The 14955-nt window shown below is 50.4% G+C and overlaps 1 protein-coding gene across 7 annotated transcripts in view; it reads left to right on the top strand.

Annotated features, from left to right (window-relative positions):
• The window catches only part of MYO9A (myosin IXA), a 138457-nt gene that overhangs the window by 119705 nt on the left and 3797 nt on the right, over positions 1-14955 (top strand). For 5 of the 7 annotated variants that reach the window (XM_077318114.1, XM_077318115.1, XM_077318116.1 and 2 more), the window contains 10 exons: positions 1234-1345; positions 2670-2731; positions 5570-5762; positions 6202-6330; positions 7594-7699; positions 9714-9845; positions 10540-10663; positions 11832-11885; positions 13143-13345; positions 14093-14235. In XM_077318114.1, coding sequence (XP_077174229.1) covers positions 1234-1345; positions 2670-2731; positions 5570-5762; positions 6202-6330; positions 7594-7699; positions 9714-9845; positions 10540-10663; positions 11832-11885; positions 13143-13345; positions 14093-14235 — 1258 coding nt within the window. The other 2 variants (XM_077318113.1, XM_077318117.1) reach the window with 2 other exon arrangements.

Here is a 14955-nt window from a genome sequence, read left to right as displayed (position 1 = left end):
GCTTGGTCCTGAAGAAACTGTCTCTTGGGAATTGAGAGATGTTGGTGGAGACGCATAAAATCTTACCTTATCAATATTCAGGACCCTGATGGTTGCATAGATTCCATAGCTGTACAGTGCTGAGCATCCTTCCGTGAACAGACCTTGCTACGGCAAGTCGGGTGGGATTACCGAGCCTTTCTTTCCACTTTCTAGGCCCCCGATCCCTAAGCTGGGTCTGGGGGCGCCTTTGGCATTCTGACACAGGGCGATGGGCGCAGCCACAAAATGGCTGCCCCAGGAGGCGGAGCCAGCCACAAAATGGCTCACAAGGCTTGCCTTCGTCTGCTCAGCAAGCCTCCTTGTGCTGTGGTAGCCGCTGTTGTCCAAGCAACGTTTCAAAAAGCAGAGCCAATCAAATCTCCAGTGGCCAGTCAGGAGCCCACCTGGCCCGACTTACGCACTAAATGCACAATGCGAGCTTGGCTGGCAAAAGCTGATGCCAGGATAGATTTGTTGGCATTTTAATGTGGGTATTTAAAGTCATTCTCTGAAAAGTAAAGCCACACGAAACCATAACTGATAGACCCCGTAACGGGCAAACACACTGCCTCTTGAATTGAGCACGAGTCCTGGAGAGATTTCCGATGTTGCACGGGGTGAGTAGCGCTTGAAAGGATGTCACTTCTGCGGCAAAGTAGGTCACTTTGAGCGGCAAGCAGATGTTCTGATCGAGGATGTTTTCGCGGCTGCCTTTCTGTGCTCACGACGTCAAAGCCGGCTGGTGAAGCGTCTGTAAATGAGCATTTAGGCATCAGAACTTTTTCCTCCTGAGAGAGGCAGGTGTAAGCATCAGCAATGAGGATTCCTGTGCATTCTGAAAGCATTCTGATCTTGCCCGTTCTTGAGACTGGCTTACCGATGGAGCGGGATATTTTTGCATGTTCTTAATCTTTTTTTTTGACAGATCAGACTATAACTCCCCAGTATTCTGGGAGCCAGGGAGCCAACAGGGCCAAGAAAACACTTCTGGCATCCCACCCAAATAACAAACCAAGCAACTGCCTGGGATGCTTCTGGGTTGACTGGCAGTGCCCCCAGAAGCAGAGTTACGCCTTTCCAAGGCCATTTTCTGCAGTGGCTCTAGAAAAGGGGTCATTCTGCTGAGGGTTGCCTTTTAGCAGGAGATCAACGGCTGAGGCAGCTCTGTCTTCAGCTGTCACTGAATATCAAACTGCTCTTCTGTTTTGGTAGGTGGAAGAATACAATGGCCACATTTTTAAGGCGACTCAGTACAGTATTCCGACCTACTGTGAGCTCTGCTCATCCCTGATATGGATCATGGACAAGGCCTCTGTTTGCAAATGTAAGCCTGAATCATTTCCCTTTTTCACTGTGTTGATTACTTCTCTGGGAGTTTGGAGGTTTACTTTGCTCTTTCTGTCCGTGGCTAAATGGGATGCTGAATGCAAAACTGGCCATTTGTGGATGGAAATGATCTTCACTGTTGCATTTCTTCTTGTTTTATTTTTATTTATTTAAAACATATGTCTGTCACCTTTTTGCCCAATTTAAGCCTCCGGGGCATCTAACAATTCTAAAGAATTCTTTAAAAAACTTACAGAAACAATGAAAACAACCATAAAAACACACAAGGTGGGGGATCCTGTAATGGGGACAACAGATGAAACAGAATAGTCTTCACCAAATGATGGAAGACAGTAGCCGAGAGGGACAAAGGAACCTCCCTGGGAAGGGAGTTCCATAATTTTAGGGCCACTATTTATTTGTTAGTTTGTTTGTTTGTTTGTTCATTCCACGTCTACCCCACCACTCCTGTGACTGGCTCGTGGGGGCTAACAATCCAGGTTAAACTACATTAAATCACATAATGAAAACCCTTGAGATAACACTATAATCTAAAAAGCCAATCCAGTTGACAACCAATAACTCCCCTGGTCCCCTTGTGCATACTGACAGATACATCTCCAGGGGGGATTAGAGGAGCCACCTAGATCTTAATCAGTGAAAACAAGGAAAAATAAGGAGGGGAGCCCAGATCTTATAGCCCTGGCCTCAACTAAAGATCTGGCAGGACAGTTCCAACTTGCGGGCCCTGCAGAACTTTGAAAGCTCCATCAGGGCCCTCAGCTCTGTTCAGGAGTTCATTATACCAGGCCGGGGCCAGGACCAAAAAGGCCCCTGGGTTGAGGCCAGGTGATCTTCCCTTTCATGGCTCTCTTACCCATCTAGCCTCAAGTGGCAAGGGCACCCGAGACAGAGCCCTTGAAGATGATCGTAGTGGCCGGGTTGATTTGTATGGGGGGAGGCAGTCTATAAGGTATGCATATCCCAGGGCTTTGTATAGGACTTTAAACCTTCCCCCTGACTTGGGCCCGGAAGCAAACTGGAAGGCAGGCGGACCAGGTGGAACCAGACTGGAGCGATTCCGTCCCTCCCACCCACCCCAGGCAGCATTCAAGACCAATTGTAGAATAGCATGTCGCTTCTGACATCCCCCCCCCCTTTAATATTTATCCTCCTGGGACACATCCTGACCCTGCTTGAGCACTAAAAGCAGCCAGGGGTGCGTCTGGGGAAACGGTCACCAGGACAGGCCATGAGTCAAGCCACGATGCTGCAGAGATGGAGCCTGCGACCTACTACGTCTTCCTTTCTCATTGTTGCAGTGTGCAAGTATGCATGCCACAGGAAGTGCTGCCTGAAAACTACAACTATGTGCCCCAAAAAGGTAAGGGTGTGTGTGTGTCTTCATTTCAGCCTCTGGGACTTCAAAACATTCTCCGGTGGGGGGGGGGGATTCCTAAGGAGCTTCCTCTTCAGCTCTCCCGTTCTTTGCCAGCCCTGGTCACCAGGTAGATAAAGCCCTTTGCCTCCTTTCCAGTCCGCCTTGCCTCTTTTCTTGGGGACAAACTAGACCTTAGGGTGTTTGGCAAGGTGGGTCTAGGTTCTCCAGACCTGGCTACCTTTCTCTTTTTGAGGATCAGAGGGAGAGCCCCTTTTGGTTTGGAAATGCAGCAGGGAGGGGAGGAGATCTTCCTCCCCCACCCACCCACTCCCCAGTGTCGTTTTTTAGAAATGGGCATGTGTCTTTGCCACAGCAATGGGTCCGGAGACAATTCAGAAGGAATAATACAAGCCCCTTTGTTTCCTTAATCAACCATTGGCTTGAATGTTCCTAGTCTCAAGAGATTCCAGTCAGTTCTTCTTCTCACCATTTACCAGAAAGCAGAGGCTCCCCCCAAAACGAGGGGAAACGGACTCGAGCTGCTGGCCAGCCTCTAAACTCTGTATCTTTTCATTTTCTCTTGTGTTTTAGTTCACTCAGTCAGTGGCTGGTGTGCCTCTCGGTAATGTATTAGGATGTAGCATGAGCACAGGCTTGGTTGTCCTTGGAGAGACTCTCAAGGCGTAACTTGTGCAAAGCCGTTCATGTCCCCCGTGTTAACTAGCAGTTTCTTCTCCGTGAGGCCTGAAAAATACATCTGGATGTATTTCCTTCAAAGCCGTCCCGTGTCCCCTTGTTCCTGACCGGCTCCCTGGCAGTGCATGCGCTGTGTCCTGAATAAACCAGAAAATTACATATATATATATATATATTTTTTTTTGCCGTTTCTAATCACCTCTAGAAGATGGCTTGTGCTGAAGGAGGGTTGTGTTGATTTGAAGATGGTGGATTTCTTTGTGTGTGTATCTATTTTGTCCCCTGTGTGTTTGTGGGAGAGACAAGGGGGGGGAACCTTATAATTACGTCCCACCGGGTCTGTAAAAAAGAGTAGCACCGTAGTGGTCCAGCTGGTTCACTGGACCGAAATTGGGATGGCCTCGCCATCAGGTTTTTACAAATTAGCAGCGGAAATGTTCTGCCCAAGGGGAAATCTGGAGAATATGCCAGATTTGTTACCTTGGTGGTGGCAGTGGGAAGTGCCAGACAGACGCAGGTGACTTATGGCAACCCCACAGGTAAGAGATGAGCAGAGGTGGCTTGACATTTCCTGACTCTGCATAGCCACCCTGGACCTCCTTGGTGGTCCCCCATCCAAGCTCTAACCTGGGCCGATCCTGCTTGGGTCCCGAGATCTAATGAGAGCGAGCGAGCCTGAGCCATCCAAGTCAGATTCCCAACACTGACCTTTGAGAAGGCTCCCCCTCGGGCCAGAGATCTGCTGAGGTCCCAGGTTGCTTCATTCAGAACTGTTACCTGGGGTGAAATCAATGAAGAATTGATCTTTTCCTTTTTCATGGCAGCCTTCTGGCTTTTTACCCATCGCTTGCAGCGCTAGGTGTTTCCTGTCATGCCGAAAAGCTCTTTATAAGACCATAACAGCAGAAACCCGACCCTTCTTAGCTCTGTTTGTGAAACAGGGGTCTGTAGGAACTGGATCCCCCCTTGTCCCATTTTCTTCTGGTGTTTCCCTGCATGGAGAGGCCTGTCCAGTGAGGGACCCTTCATCCTGTCCTCTCTCCCTCTTATTTTCACTTGTGTGGGATGAGAAAGCCCAATGGCTGGACGACCCTGGCCTTGCGCCCTCTTTCTCATTCCTTCCTTGGATTTGGGGGCCTCTTTGCACTTCATGTGTTCCAAACCTGGTTTTGGAATGTTGTCAGCCCCCCTCCTCCCCCCCCCCCAAGCAAGAGTCTATTTCTCAAGTGAGTTGTCAGATGCCGGGTTTCCAAAGTAGCTCTGCCTGTGTTTCCCCATCGATTCTCTCGGCTGTGCGGCTGTCAAGGCCTGTTAACGGTTCATGCTTCAGGGGCGTCATTTGCCTCTTTGCTGGGGGTTTCTGCTGTCACCCAGAAGGCTTTGGACTTAACCTTCAGCAGTGCCCAGAGCCCAGGGAGGGTCATCTGTTAGGACACTGCCACAGAGCCCCTTTTGGGATGGCAGCCCAATTCTGAGCTCTGAGTTTGGGAGCCTTTGGCATTGCGTGGGGGCCACAGCGGTGCAGCTCTCCCAGTACGGGAAATGTTGTTACAGGAGCAACGTTGACCCCAGGACAGGTGAAGCTGAAAAGCCTTCCCCCCCCCCCCCCCGGTGCTTTTATAGCCTCGAGTCATTTGGGAATTGGGTTGGGTGTCTAATCTAAGATAAGATAAGATAAGATACATTTATTTGTATATAGCCATAGGCCAAAAAACTGAAACAGCATACAAAGTGCAAGAGTGTTAAGAGGCTGCCTTAGTGGTTGTAACATTGGCCCTTATTTTCCTTGCAGCCGAGGCAAATAGGGCGGTTTTATATGTTACATCATCAACCTGGTCAGATAAAAGATAGATTATCTTTTCAGCAACGGAGTGGAGGTTAGAACCCCGTAAGGTCTCACTGAGGAATTTGGCTCTGGGTTGAGCATAAAGTAAGCAGGGTTGGGTGTCTAATCAGCATTTGCCAGCCTTGTATCGTTTTCAAATTTAGCAGGGAGTCTAGTCGCCACCCTTAAAGCTAAGCCCCTTCCCCAGTCGGCAGGATTTGACCCTGAAACGTGCCCGGGTTGACTGAGCTGTGAGCAGCCTTTGCTTGGAGGCCCCCTGGCGGAGCCTAACTGCCTCTCCTCTGCCGCCCCCCCCGCAGTACGACCCGGAGCTTTCCTCCCGGCAGTTTGGGGTCGAGCTCTCTCGCCTGATTACCGAAGAGCGTACCGTGCCCCTGGTGTTCGAGAAGCTCAGCAGCTACATTGAGATGCATGCCCTGTACATAGAGGGCATCTACCGGAAATCCGGCTCGGCCAACAAGATCAAAGAGCTGCGGCAGGGCCTGGATACAGGTGAGGACGGCTTGGGGGGTGGGGCGCCCCTTAGAACAGAAGAAGCTTTGCTTGGGTCCGCCCCCTGGGCTGATTTGCCAGGCATCTCCCCTGGCATGTGCCACACTGAAGCCTTTGTGTCCCGTCTGAGTCCCAGTCTTTGTTCCCTTCCTCATTAGGAGGGAAGGTTGCATCACTGATTATGGGAAATTTGGGGGGTGGGTGGGGGGGCTACACTGTCAGCCAGTGTCACGCTGGCAGAGGGCCCTGCCAAGTTCCTGATAGGCTTTGGCCGTCCACAAGCAAATTCTTAATGAGGTCTTTTGGGCTGAAGCTCTGGTCTGTTTGGGCGGCTGGGGTCTCCCCTTGGCGCGGAAGGAGCAGCGTTTGCCGAGGCTGGGCTGCTGGCGTGTCTCCTGACTCTGCCGCTCTGCTTGCTCCCCCCCCCCCCCCTGTCCAGATCTGGAAAGTGTGAATCTGGATGACTACAACATCCACGTCATTGCCGGCGTCTTCAAACAGTGGCTCCGCGATCTGCCGAATCCGCTTATGACATTTGAACTCTACGAAGAGTTTCTGCGAGCCATGGGTAAGGCGCCCTTCTCATGCAGCATGGGCGACCGATCCCCCAAAGAGAGGAGCAAACGGTCCATGGTTTAGTGTCAGAATCACACAAAAAGTCAAGAGGTCTTAGCTATTCACTATTAAGAGCAATTCGACCTGAGAAATGGAAGAGGAGCAAGTTGTGGTCCGTTTGTGACTTTGGCGGGATGTCGCAGGTTGGATCCAGGTTAAATTTTCCACAAGAGGAAGGGATGGAATAATTCCCATCTATTCCCTGTTCTTGCTGCGTTTCCCCAGTCTGCCTCTCATGCAGCTCCTGAGAGTCCTCTGCCCCCCGGGATTAGTATTCTGGGAGGATCAGTGGGCTGCAGGAGGAGAGGGGGAGGAAATGTCGAGTTCTCCTGACAGACCTGCTTTCAGTGGGATGAGGAATTCTGTCTGGATCCAACCCAAGGAGGATCTCTAATGTATCACTGGGACTATATTGTGCTTACACAGTAAGGCCTTTGACACATGACTCTGTCTGGCTCCTTGGAACTTCCAGATAGCCCATCATACCAGGAGGAGACACCAGGAATATATTCTACCACCATTTTGCCATTGTGTGCCTGTATTGTGTATTCCAGACACAATTGTGTATTCCAGACACACAAGGCCAGGGGCTGAACTGCCTCCAGAGCTCACTTCCTCTCTGTCTTACTCTGACCTGGAAGGCCACAGAAGACCAGTCATGAGAATTGCAAGGAATAAGAGAGACTATCCCAGCCGTGCAAACCTCCCTTCCTTTGAAGGCTTGCCAGAGCCTGAGCATCTCTTAGAGCAGGGGTAGTCAACCTGTGGTCCTCCAGATGTTCGTGGACTACAATTCCCTGAGCGACTGCCAGAAAACGCTGGCAGGGGCTCATGGGAATTGTAGTCGAATGGACATCTGGAGGACCACAGGTTGACTACCCCTGTCTTAGAGTGCTTGTGGTAGTTGTTTGTGCTTTACATTTGGGAGATGTGTGGGTCTGGTGGGAGGGATGTAGAATAATAGAATCATAGAATTGGAAGGGGCCTCCTGGGTCATCTAGTCCAACCCCCTGCACTATGCAGGACCCTCACAACACTATCGCTCATCCACTGTAACCTGAACCTTCAAGGGGGTGTTCACATGTTTAATTGGATCTTGGTATTCTAAACAGAAGCGGCCTATATATGTATATGTTTATGAATAAAGATGTTTAAAGTACTGCTGTCCTCCCTGCGCCACTGCTCCCCATGCAATGAATGAACATGGTCTCCACAGGCTTGCAAGAGAGGAAGGAAACCATTCGTGGGGTGTACTCCGTCATTGGCCAGCTTTCTCGCACCCACTTCCATACCCTGGAACGCCTGGTCTTTCACCTTGTCAGGTACCGGCAATTGATGACAGGAGCCAGTCGATCCCTTTGTCTCCTTCCCCCAATGGCCTCCCCCTTATTATGCAGCAAGCCCAGCCTTTACCTTCCGTGCAGCTTCCTGTCCCCGAAAGGGCCCGAAGACTGCTGAGCCAGAGAGCGGTGCTGCTCGGCGTCTGGATAGGCATGTTATGTAGCAGCAGCTCTTTGTAAATATAGGCAGGCAGCAAGCTGAATGCCCCAACGAAGTGCAGCTGACAAGCAAGGCGGTGATTGCTCCCCCTCTCCCAAGCAGCAGATGCCATCCGGATCATGCCAAGTGCCTGTTTGGGTGGTGAATCCTTGAACTCAGTTCATCTGCCCCACGGATCTGTCCTCCCAGCCCTAGATTCCCTGGTGATGTTAAAAGAAATGCCTGTGGGTCTAGTATTGTGCTGCTGACAGCAGTTGCTTCAGTTGAATCTAGATCCCCAGGAGCTCTTCTTAGGATGTGCCTGCCCAAAACTGGCAGTCTAGTTGGGGAGTTTGGAGGTTTACTGGGATTGTTAGGGGCGGGAAAGACTTTGTGAAATGGTTCGGAAAGTCATTGTACATGTAAAAGTATAGGGATTTATATTGGGGTAAATTCTGGGGCTAGGGTTAGGGTTGGCTTAGGGTTAGGGTTAAGGTTAGGGTTAGCTTAATCATGGGTCTAGATGAGGAGTTTGGAGGTTTACTGGGATTGTTAGGGGCGGGGAAGACTTTGTGACAAGGTTCGGAAAGAACATTGTATGTAAAAATAATTTTTGACATAATTGTACATATACATGTATAGGGATTTATATTGGGGTAAATTCTGGGGCTAGGGTTAGGGTTAGCTTAGGGTTAGGGTTAAGGTTAGGGTTAGCTTAATCATAGGTCTAGATGAGGAGTTTGGAGGTTTACTGGGATTGTTAGGGGCGGGGAAGACTTTGTGACAAGGTTCGGAAAGAACATTGTATGTAAAAATAATTTTTGACATAATTGTACATATACATGCATAGGGATTTATATTGGGGTAAATTCTGGAGCTAGGGTTAGGGTTATCTTAGGGTTAGGGTTAAGGTTAGGGTTAGCTTAATCATGGGTCTAGATGGGGAGTTTGGAGGTTTACTGGGATTGTTAGGGGCGGGGAAGACTTTGTGACATGGTTCAGAAAGAACATTGTATGTAAAAATAATTTTTGACATAATTGTACATGTACAAGTATAGGGATTTATATTGGGGTAAATTCTGGGGCTAGGGTTAGGGTTAGTTTAGGGTTAGGGTTAAGTTTAGGGTTAGCTTAATCATGGGTCTAGATGGGGAGTTTGGAGGCTTACTGGGATTGTTAGGGGTGGGGAAGACTTTGTGAAATGGTTCGGAAAGTCATTGTACATGTAAAAGTATAGGGATTTATATTGGGGTAAATTCTGGGGCTAGGGTTAGGGTTGGCTTAGGGTTAGGGTTAAGGTTAGGGTTAGCTTAATCATGGGTCTAGATGAGGAGTTTGGAGGTTTACTGGGATTGTTAGGGGCGGGGAAGAATTCATGACATGGTTTGGAAAGTCCATTTTATGTAAAAAAAATTATTCACATTATTATGCATGTTATTGTATAGTGATTTATATTGGGGTAAATTCTGTGGTACAGCCGAGTCCAAGGTCACAAGCAGATTGCTTTTCCTGAATATTTAGATCTTTCCCATTACGTTGAGCCCGTAAGAAAGAGAGAAAGGAGTGTTTTTCTCAATCCCTTTGCCATTCAGAAAAACAGTTTCCTTTGCTGAATGAGACAACAGGATCCAGCGGTAAAAAAGCAGCTGCTGGCATTAAAGCTCTGCCTTTGCCGTTCACCGTTGATCTTTCTTGGGTGAACAGAATACTGTGAATGAGCCATGGAGGACATGTAGATTAGCCTAGGCCAGAGGAAGAATTTCCCAGCCCATTTGGGACTCCTTTCTGTTGCCCCTTTCCCCCCTCTCCCGAAGAAATGGAGGGGCGACTTGTCACTTTATTTCTGATGCCGTTTAGGATTGCCCTTCAGGAGGATACCAACCGTATGTCAGCTAATGCCCTGGCCATTGTCTTTGCTCCATGCATTCTCCGTTGCCCAGACACCACGGACCCACTGCAGAGTGCTCAAGATGTCAGCAAAACCATCAGGTAAAAACACACCTTGGGAGGTGGAAACCTTTTTCTTTCTAGGTGTCTTTTCTTTCTAGGTCCCCTGTTTTAGAGAGGATTCAGCGTGCATTTGAGACACCCCTGTCATTGAACCAATCCACTCCTTCCTTCAGGCCCCTTTGCCCGCTCATCAATCATGGCCCCTTCCACGAAGGAACGGTTGAAGAGCAGAAATATGAGGGGTGGGGAAAGGGAAAGGGAAGAGGCAGGAGTGGAGGGATGGGGGGATGGCGGCAATCCAAAAGAGAAGATGGGTCCGACCCTTGCTCAGCCTCATCTCCTCTTCATTAGCCACGTTTCTGCACATTCCCAATATTTCAAGTGGAACATATTCTGTAAAGGATCGCACTAGAGCCTCCTTTCTCCCCTGAGTCATAAACTCACATTAGATGCTGGCTGGGACCTTTGCCGCCACATGAGCATGCTGCTTTGGCCCTCCCATGGAGTATATGAGGGCATTGGGCAGGGAGCCGACGGAGGAGCTGAGATTCCCTGCAACGGAAACCCTTTAGATGGACTGACTCTTCCAGTTTCTCATTCACAATGCTCAGAAACAGGAAAAGACCTCTTTAGCATGTCAATGGTCCAGACCTAGAATCAGGTCCAGGCCTAGAAAACAGGCCACAGCGCATCCATTTGGATTTTAAATATCTATATTTTTGTCTTTTCTCAGTTGCGTAGAGTTGGTGGTTGTTGAGCAGATGAAGAAGTACCGTGCTCGCCTTAAGGACATCACCAGCCTTGAGTTTGCCGAGAGCAAAGCCAAGAGCCGGCTTTCCTTGATCCGCCGGTCTATGGTAAGGGACGAGGCAGGATCCCAGTTCCCTCACCCCCAGCGCCCCAGGTCAGGACGAAACATTTGTCAGAGCTACAGCATCTTCCCTTTCCACGTTTCTCGATACGGCATCCCTCGCGGAGAGCGAATCTGGAGAGAAGAAGGTTGTGCAGTGTGTGTTTGTGTCTGTAGATGATTTGTTTGGCCCTGCTTTCTCTCGAACTCAAGACCCATGCATGTCGGTCGACTTTTTGGGGATCAGGTCGCAAGTCATCGGTCCTTCTCTTTCCTTTTCCTTCCACTCCCCCCTAACCCCTCTTCCCATGCGCTCTCCCCTAAACCTTTTTGCTCATCTCATCCCTTGACACACCACCTGGTCCAACACGGACACGAACAAACTGACCCCGTTCTGAGCGTCAGGCCTGCAAACGGAGCGAAACCCCCTGAAAGCACAAGCAGGGCCTGTCAGGCTTTGTCTTCTCCGAGGCAATCCTTACAGGGTCCCCTTTAACTCCTTGGTGAGGGTGGGCTGCCTTCCCTTGCGTGTGAATGTGCCTTTTCCCGTTGTCCACCTTGCAGCACTGTCACCGTGGCCCTACTTCCCGCAGGCTAGCCTTAAGCCCAGCCTACCTCCCCCGTGCACAGACAAAAGGGGGAGAACCTCGGCGGGAGCCGCTGTGCCCACTGCAGCCAGGCCAGGCTTGCCTTTGAGCTCCCGGAAGCAAGCTGCTTCCTCTCCCCTCGCTGCCTTTTCTGGGGCTGTGAAAAGCTGGCACACTCCAAGTCTCCAGCATTGAGATGACCCGGTTTGATGTTTGGGGAGGATGTGTGTGTGTTTTTTTCCTCTCTCCTCCTCCGCTCCTGCAATCTGAACATACAGCGGGCTGTGCAACGCAATGCATCTTGCTTATATAACGTGGGCCCAGGAGCGGCTGGCTGATCACGTGGCACGCGACCCAGATTCCGCAGTGCTGAGATCGAGGGCAGGCATGATGCGTGGGAGCCCCGCTTCGGTCTCTGCGGGCACCGACCCCCCGTCTTCCGCACAGCACGGCAGCTTGGCGCTCTCGCAGGGGCAGCCGGGGCGGGGGGGGCAGCTTCTGTTTGCCAGCCCAGCCGCTCTTGGAAAGGGGCCGCTGGCACACGCACTCTAACCTGCTCCTTTCCTTTTCCTGTCCTCTCTAATCCAGAAACCCGTACTAATTGCCGTTAGGTTTATGAGCATAACCCGCAGCTCAATCCCGGTATGTATTCAGAATTGCATTGCGACTGACCTTGTGCCGTTAACACTCCCCCCCTCGCTCATTCCAGTGCTGCTGCATGCTCCATGCCCACAACTCACACGTCATACTTGTGTGCGTGCGCGCGTGTGTGTGTTTCCCTTCCACTGCTTTCTGTTTCTCGGGGTCAAAACTCTGTTTTCCCAGGAGGATGGGGAAGGCCGTCCTTCAAGGTTTCTTTTCTTCCAAAAGTCGGAGGCTCTTGCAGTTTATTAGAAACCTGGACCTGAACATCCTGCATATGCTTTTGAACAAATCCTATACCAAGTATCGAGAAGAGCTTAAGCGGTTGGGTTTCCCATTTTTCTGGTGGGTAGGCTTTTTCACACATTCCATTGTATATGCCCGCGTTCATGTTGTCCGTGTGTGCAGTCATTTGTGTGAATCCTGAACACGTATCAGTTCCGGGGTTGTCCCCGGGGATTATACAGCATGGAAGAGGCCCGGTTCCAGATTGCACATGCTGGGGCCCACAGATTCCTTCAAAGCACGTACAGCTGTAGGAATGACATGTATCTGAGCGGGCTGCGCATGTATGACCGAGCCGTAGGGGAAAGGGCTGCTCAAGAAAAGACTTTGGGCTTTTATGTGACCTAGGGGGTTTGACTCTCAAAAGCTCTTCCCCACCACCAACACTGGGGAGCTACTGGACCTGAATCTAGCAGATCTCTTGCTGCTGTAATCACAGGGATCGTTTCCCATTGCTGTGGGTGGACAGCGCATGTGTGGCCTGTCACTTTCTTTGGAGAGAGCAAATGAGGAGGGCAGCCGTGACTCTGGAGGCCGTTGTTCCCCTGTCCGCTCTCTAGAGGCAGAGAGGAGTGAAAGACGCTTGGCTCTAATCTGTCCCCCGCAACGGGAAATGTAGGAGTGTGTGTCTTTGAATCTGGAAATCCAAGACCTGCCTTAGTTTTGCTGTTGGTGCCCCCTGTCTTAAACGGGGACTGGGAGAAAGGTATCGATGGGCTGTCCTTTGGCATCCGGCTTACAAAAATCAAATCTCCAACGGAGGAGAGTGTTTGACATTTGCGATGCAGTGCAGAGCCCCTGGGGGCTCTTGGTGCATATGACGCTTACCCAGTCTTTGTCTCTCTGCCGGTCACCGGCCCGCCATTTGCTCATGGTGTTAATGAAGTCTGCATCACTGAGGGAGCCAAGTCCAGAGTCCGAAGAGCCTTAAGGCCAATGTTCTGCCCCTCACGAGCTCTGTTGTGTCTGCAGTGCAAAGGGCGCGTTTGGAGAGGAACCTACCCAGGCTCTACACCGGTGCCTCCCATAAGGCTGCCCTGTGTCCCGGACCCCCCCGACGAGGAACTGAGCAGCGAGGAGTCCATGGAGGTGGACGTCACCGAGAAGCAGCAGGTGGCTATGCAGCAGGAGGAGAGGGCGCTGACCAAGCAGATTGAGAACCTGCAGAAGGAAAAGTGAGTCCGGGCGGGTGGAGGGGAAGGGAGACCGTGGGAGTCTCGGGGCTGGGGAAGCTAGAGTGGGGGTGTGGATGCAAAGGATTGGCTCAGGACCCATGAAGCTCCCTGGCCACCTCCGGCCCTGTCCCTTTCCCCCTGTCTTGGCCGAGCTTTTTCTGATAGGAAGGCTTAGAAGAATAAAACGGGTGGGAAAACCACGCACGCTGCTTCTCAGCGGCACTGGTTTTTACGCCCTCTTTTCTCTCCCGGAAGGAGTCTCAAAGCTCCTTCCCTTTCCTCTCCCCACAACAGACACCCTGTGTGTTAGGTGGGGCCGAGAGAGTCTTGACTGGGCTGCTCTGTGAGAACAGCACTATCAGGACTGTGATGAGCCCCAGATCACCCAGCTGGCTGCATGTGGAGCATAAACGGGGAATCAAACCTGGCTCTCTAGAGCCAGCCACTCCTATCCGCTACTCTTATACCCTGGAATGCCACCGAGCTTGAATTTTTTTTTCTGCCTTGTACACTGACTCTTGCCAGTCAGTCGGTATATATTGCCTGGATGCCAGGCCAGAAGACTCCTGGAGTTTCAGCGGGCGGATATCAAGTGCTGGGTCTTTGGCTGAAACGTTTCCATTTTGCTTTGTGAGAGAATTTTGTTACCAGGAACATCCCGGGCAGACAGGCTGTTTCTCTGTCCTTTCAGTGCTTCTGGTCGCTCTCCTTCCACTGACTCTCGTTATTTGCCCTGTTTCCCCTCAGGGAAGAACTGACCTTTGAGATGCTGGTTCTGGAGCCCCGAGCCTCCGATGACGAAACTCTTGAGTCCGAGGCCTCCATTGGCACCGCGGACAGCATCGAAAACTTAATCCTTGACTCCGAGGAGACCATCTCGGACAAAACAGGTGAACAGACTGAAATCTGCGTTTCGGCTGCTTTGTTCTGCAGGCTTCCTGTGGAGGAGGAGGTGGCGGAGAAGTGGGGAATCACCTTGCCTACAGCCACTCTGCAATATCTCATCTATGGCACTCTGAAGCTTGGGGAAACGGCCTAAATCTTAACATTTTAATATTCAGCTTAGGCTACCAAAAAAAAAAAAAGAACTCACTGTAGCCTGTGATACAGAATTAGAAAACTGTAAGCTGGAAAGGCAAGGAACCCCAATAATCATGTTGCATTCCGTAAGGTCATAGGATAATGTCTTTCCTTTCTTTGAAAGGGGATGCCTATGTATATTCACAGTTGAGAATTAAGTCAACGGGTCCATGGGCATGCAAGTGGCACAGGATGTAAATGTAGGGAATTAATGGATCAAGAAAGGTTCTTGATTACTCCAAATTGTAAAGGTCCCTGATCTAACCCCAGTTCCTTAACCTTCTCACGCCAGCACCCAATGGGAGTTCGATTATTTCTTTTCTAGTAGGTGGCAATCAGACCTTAGGCCACTAGTAGCGGGAAGGAAATCAATTCAACAGTTTTTTGGGGGTGAGGGGAACCCATTGAATTAAGGACATTTTATTGAGTGTACCCAATCGTACCCTTAAAAAGAAAACACTCACCTGTGCTTGCTATAAGCAATTTTTTAAAAAAATCCAAATTGCCACTTGCCAGCATAAACTTTAGAA

Source organism: Paroedura picta, chromosome 18 (genome assembly GCF_049243985.1).
Source record: "Paroedura picta isolate Pp20150507F chromosome 18, Ppicta_v3.0, whole genome shotgun sequence".
NCBI lineage: Eukaryota > Metazoa > Chordata > Lepidosauria > Squamata > Gekkonidae > Paroedura > Paroedura picta.
This window is presented reverse-complemented; position numbering and strand designations above follow the sequence as displayed.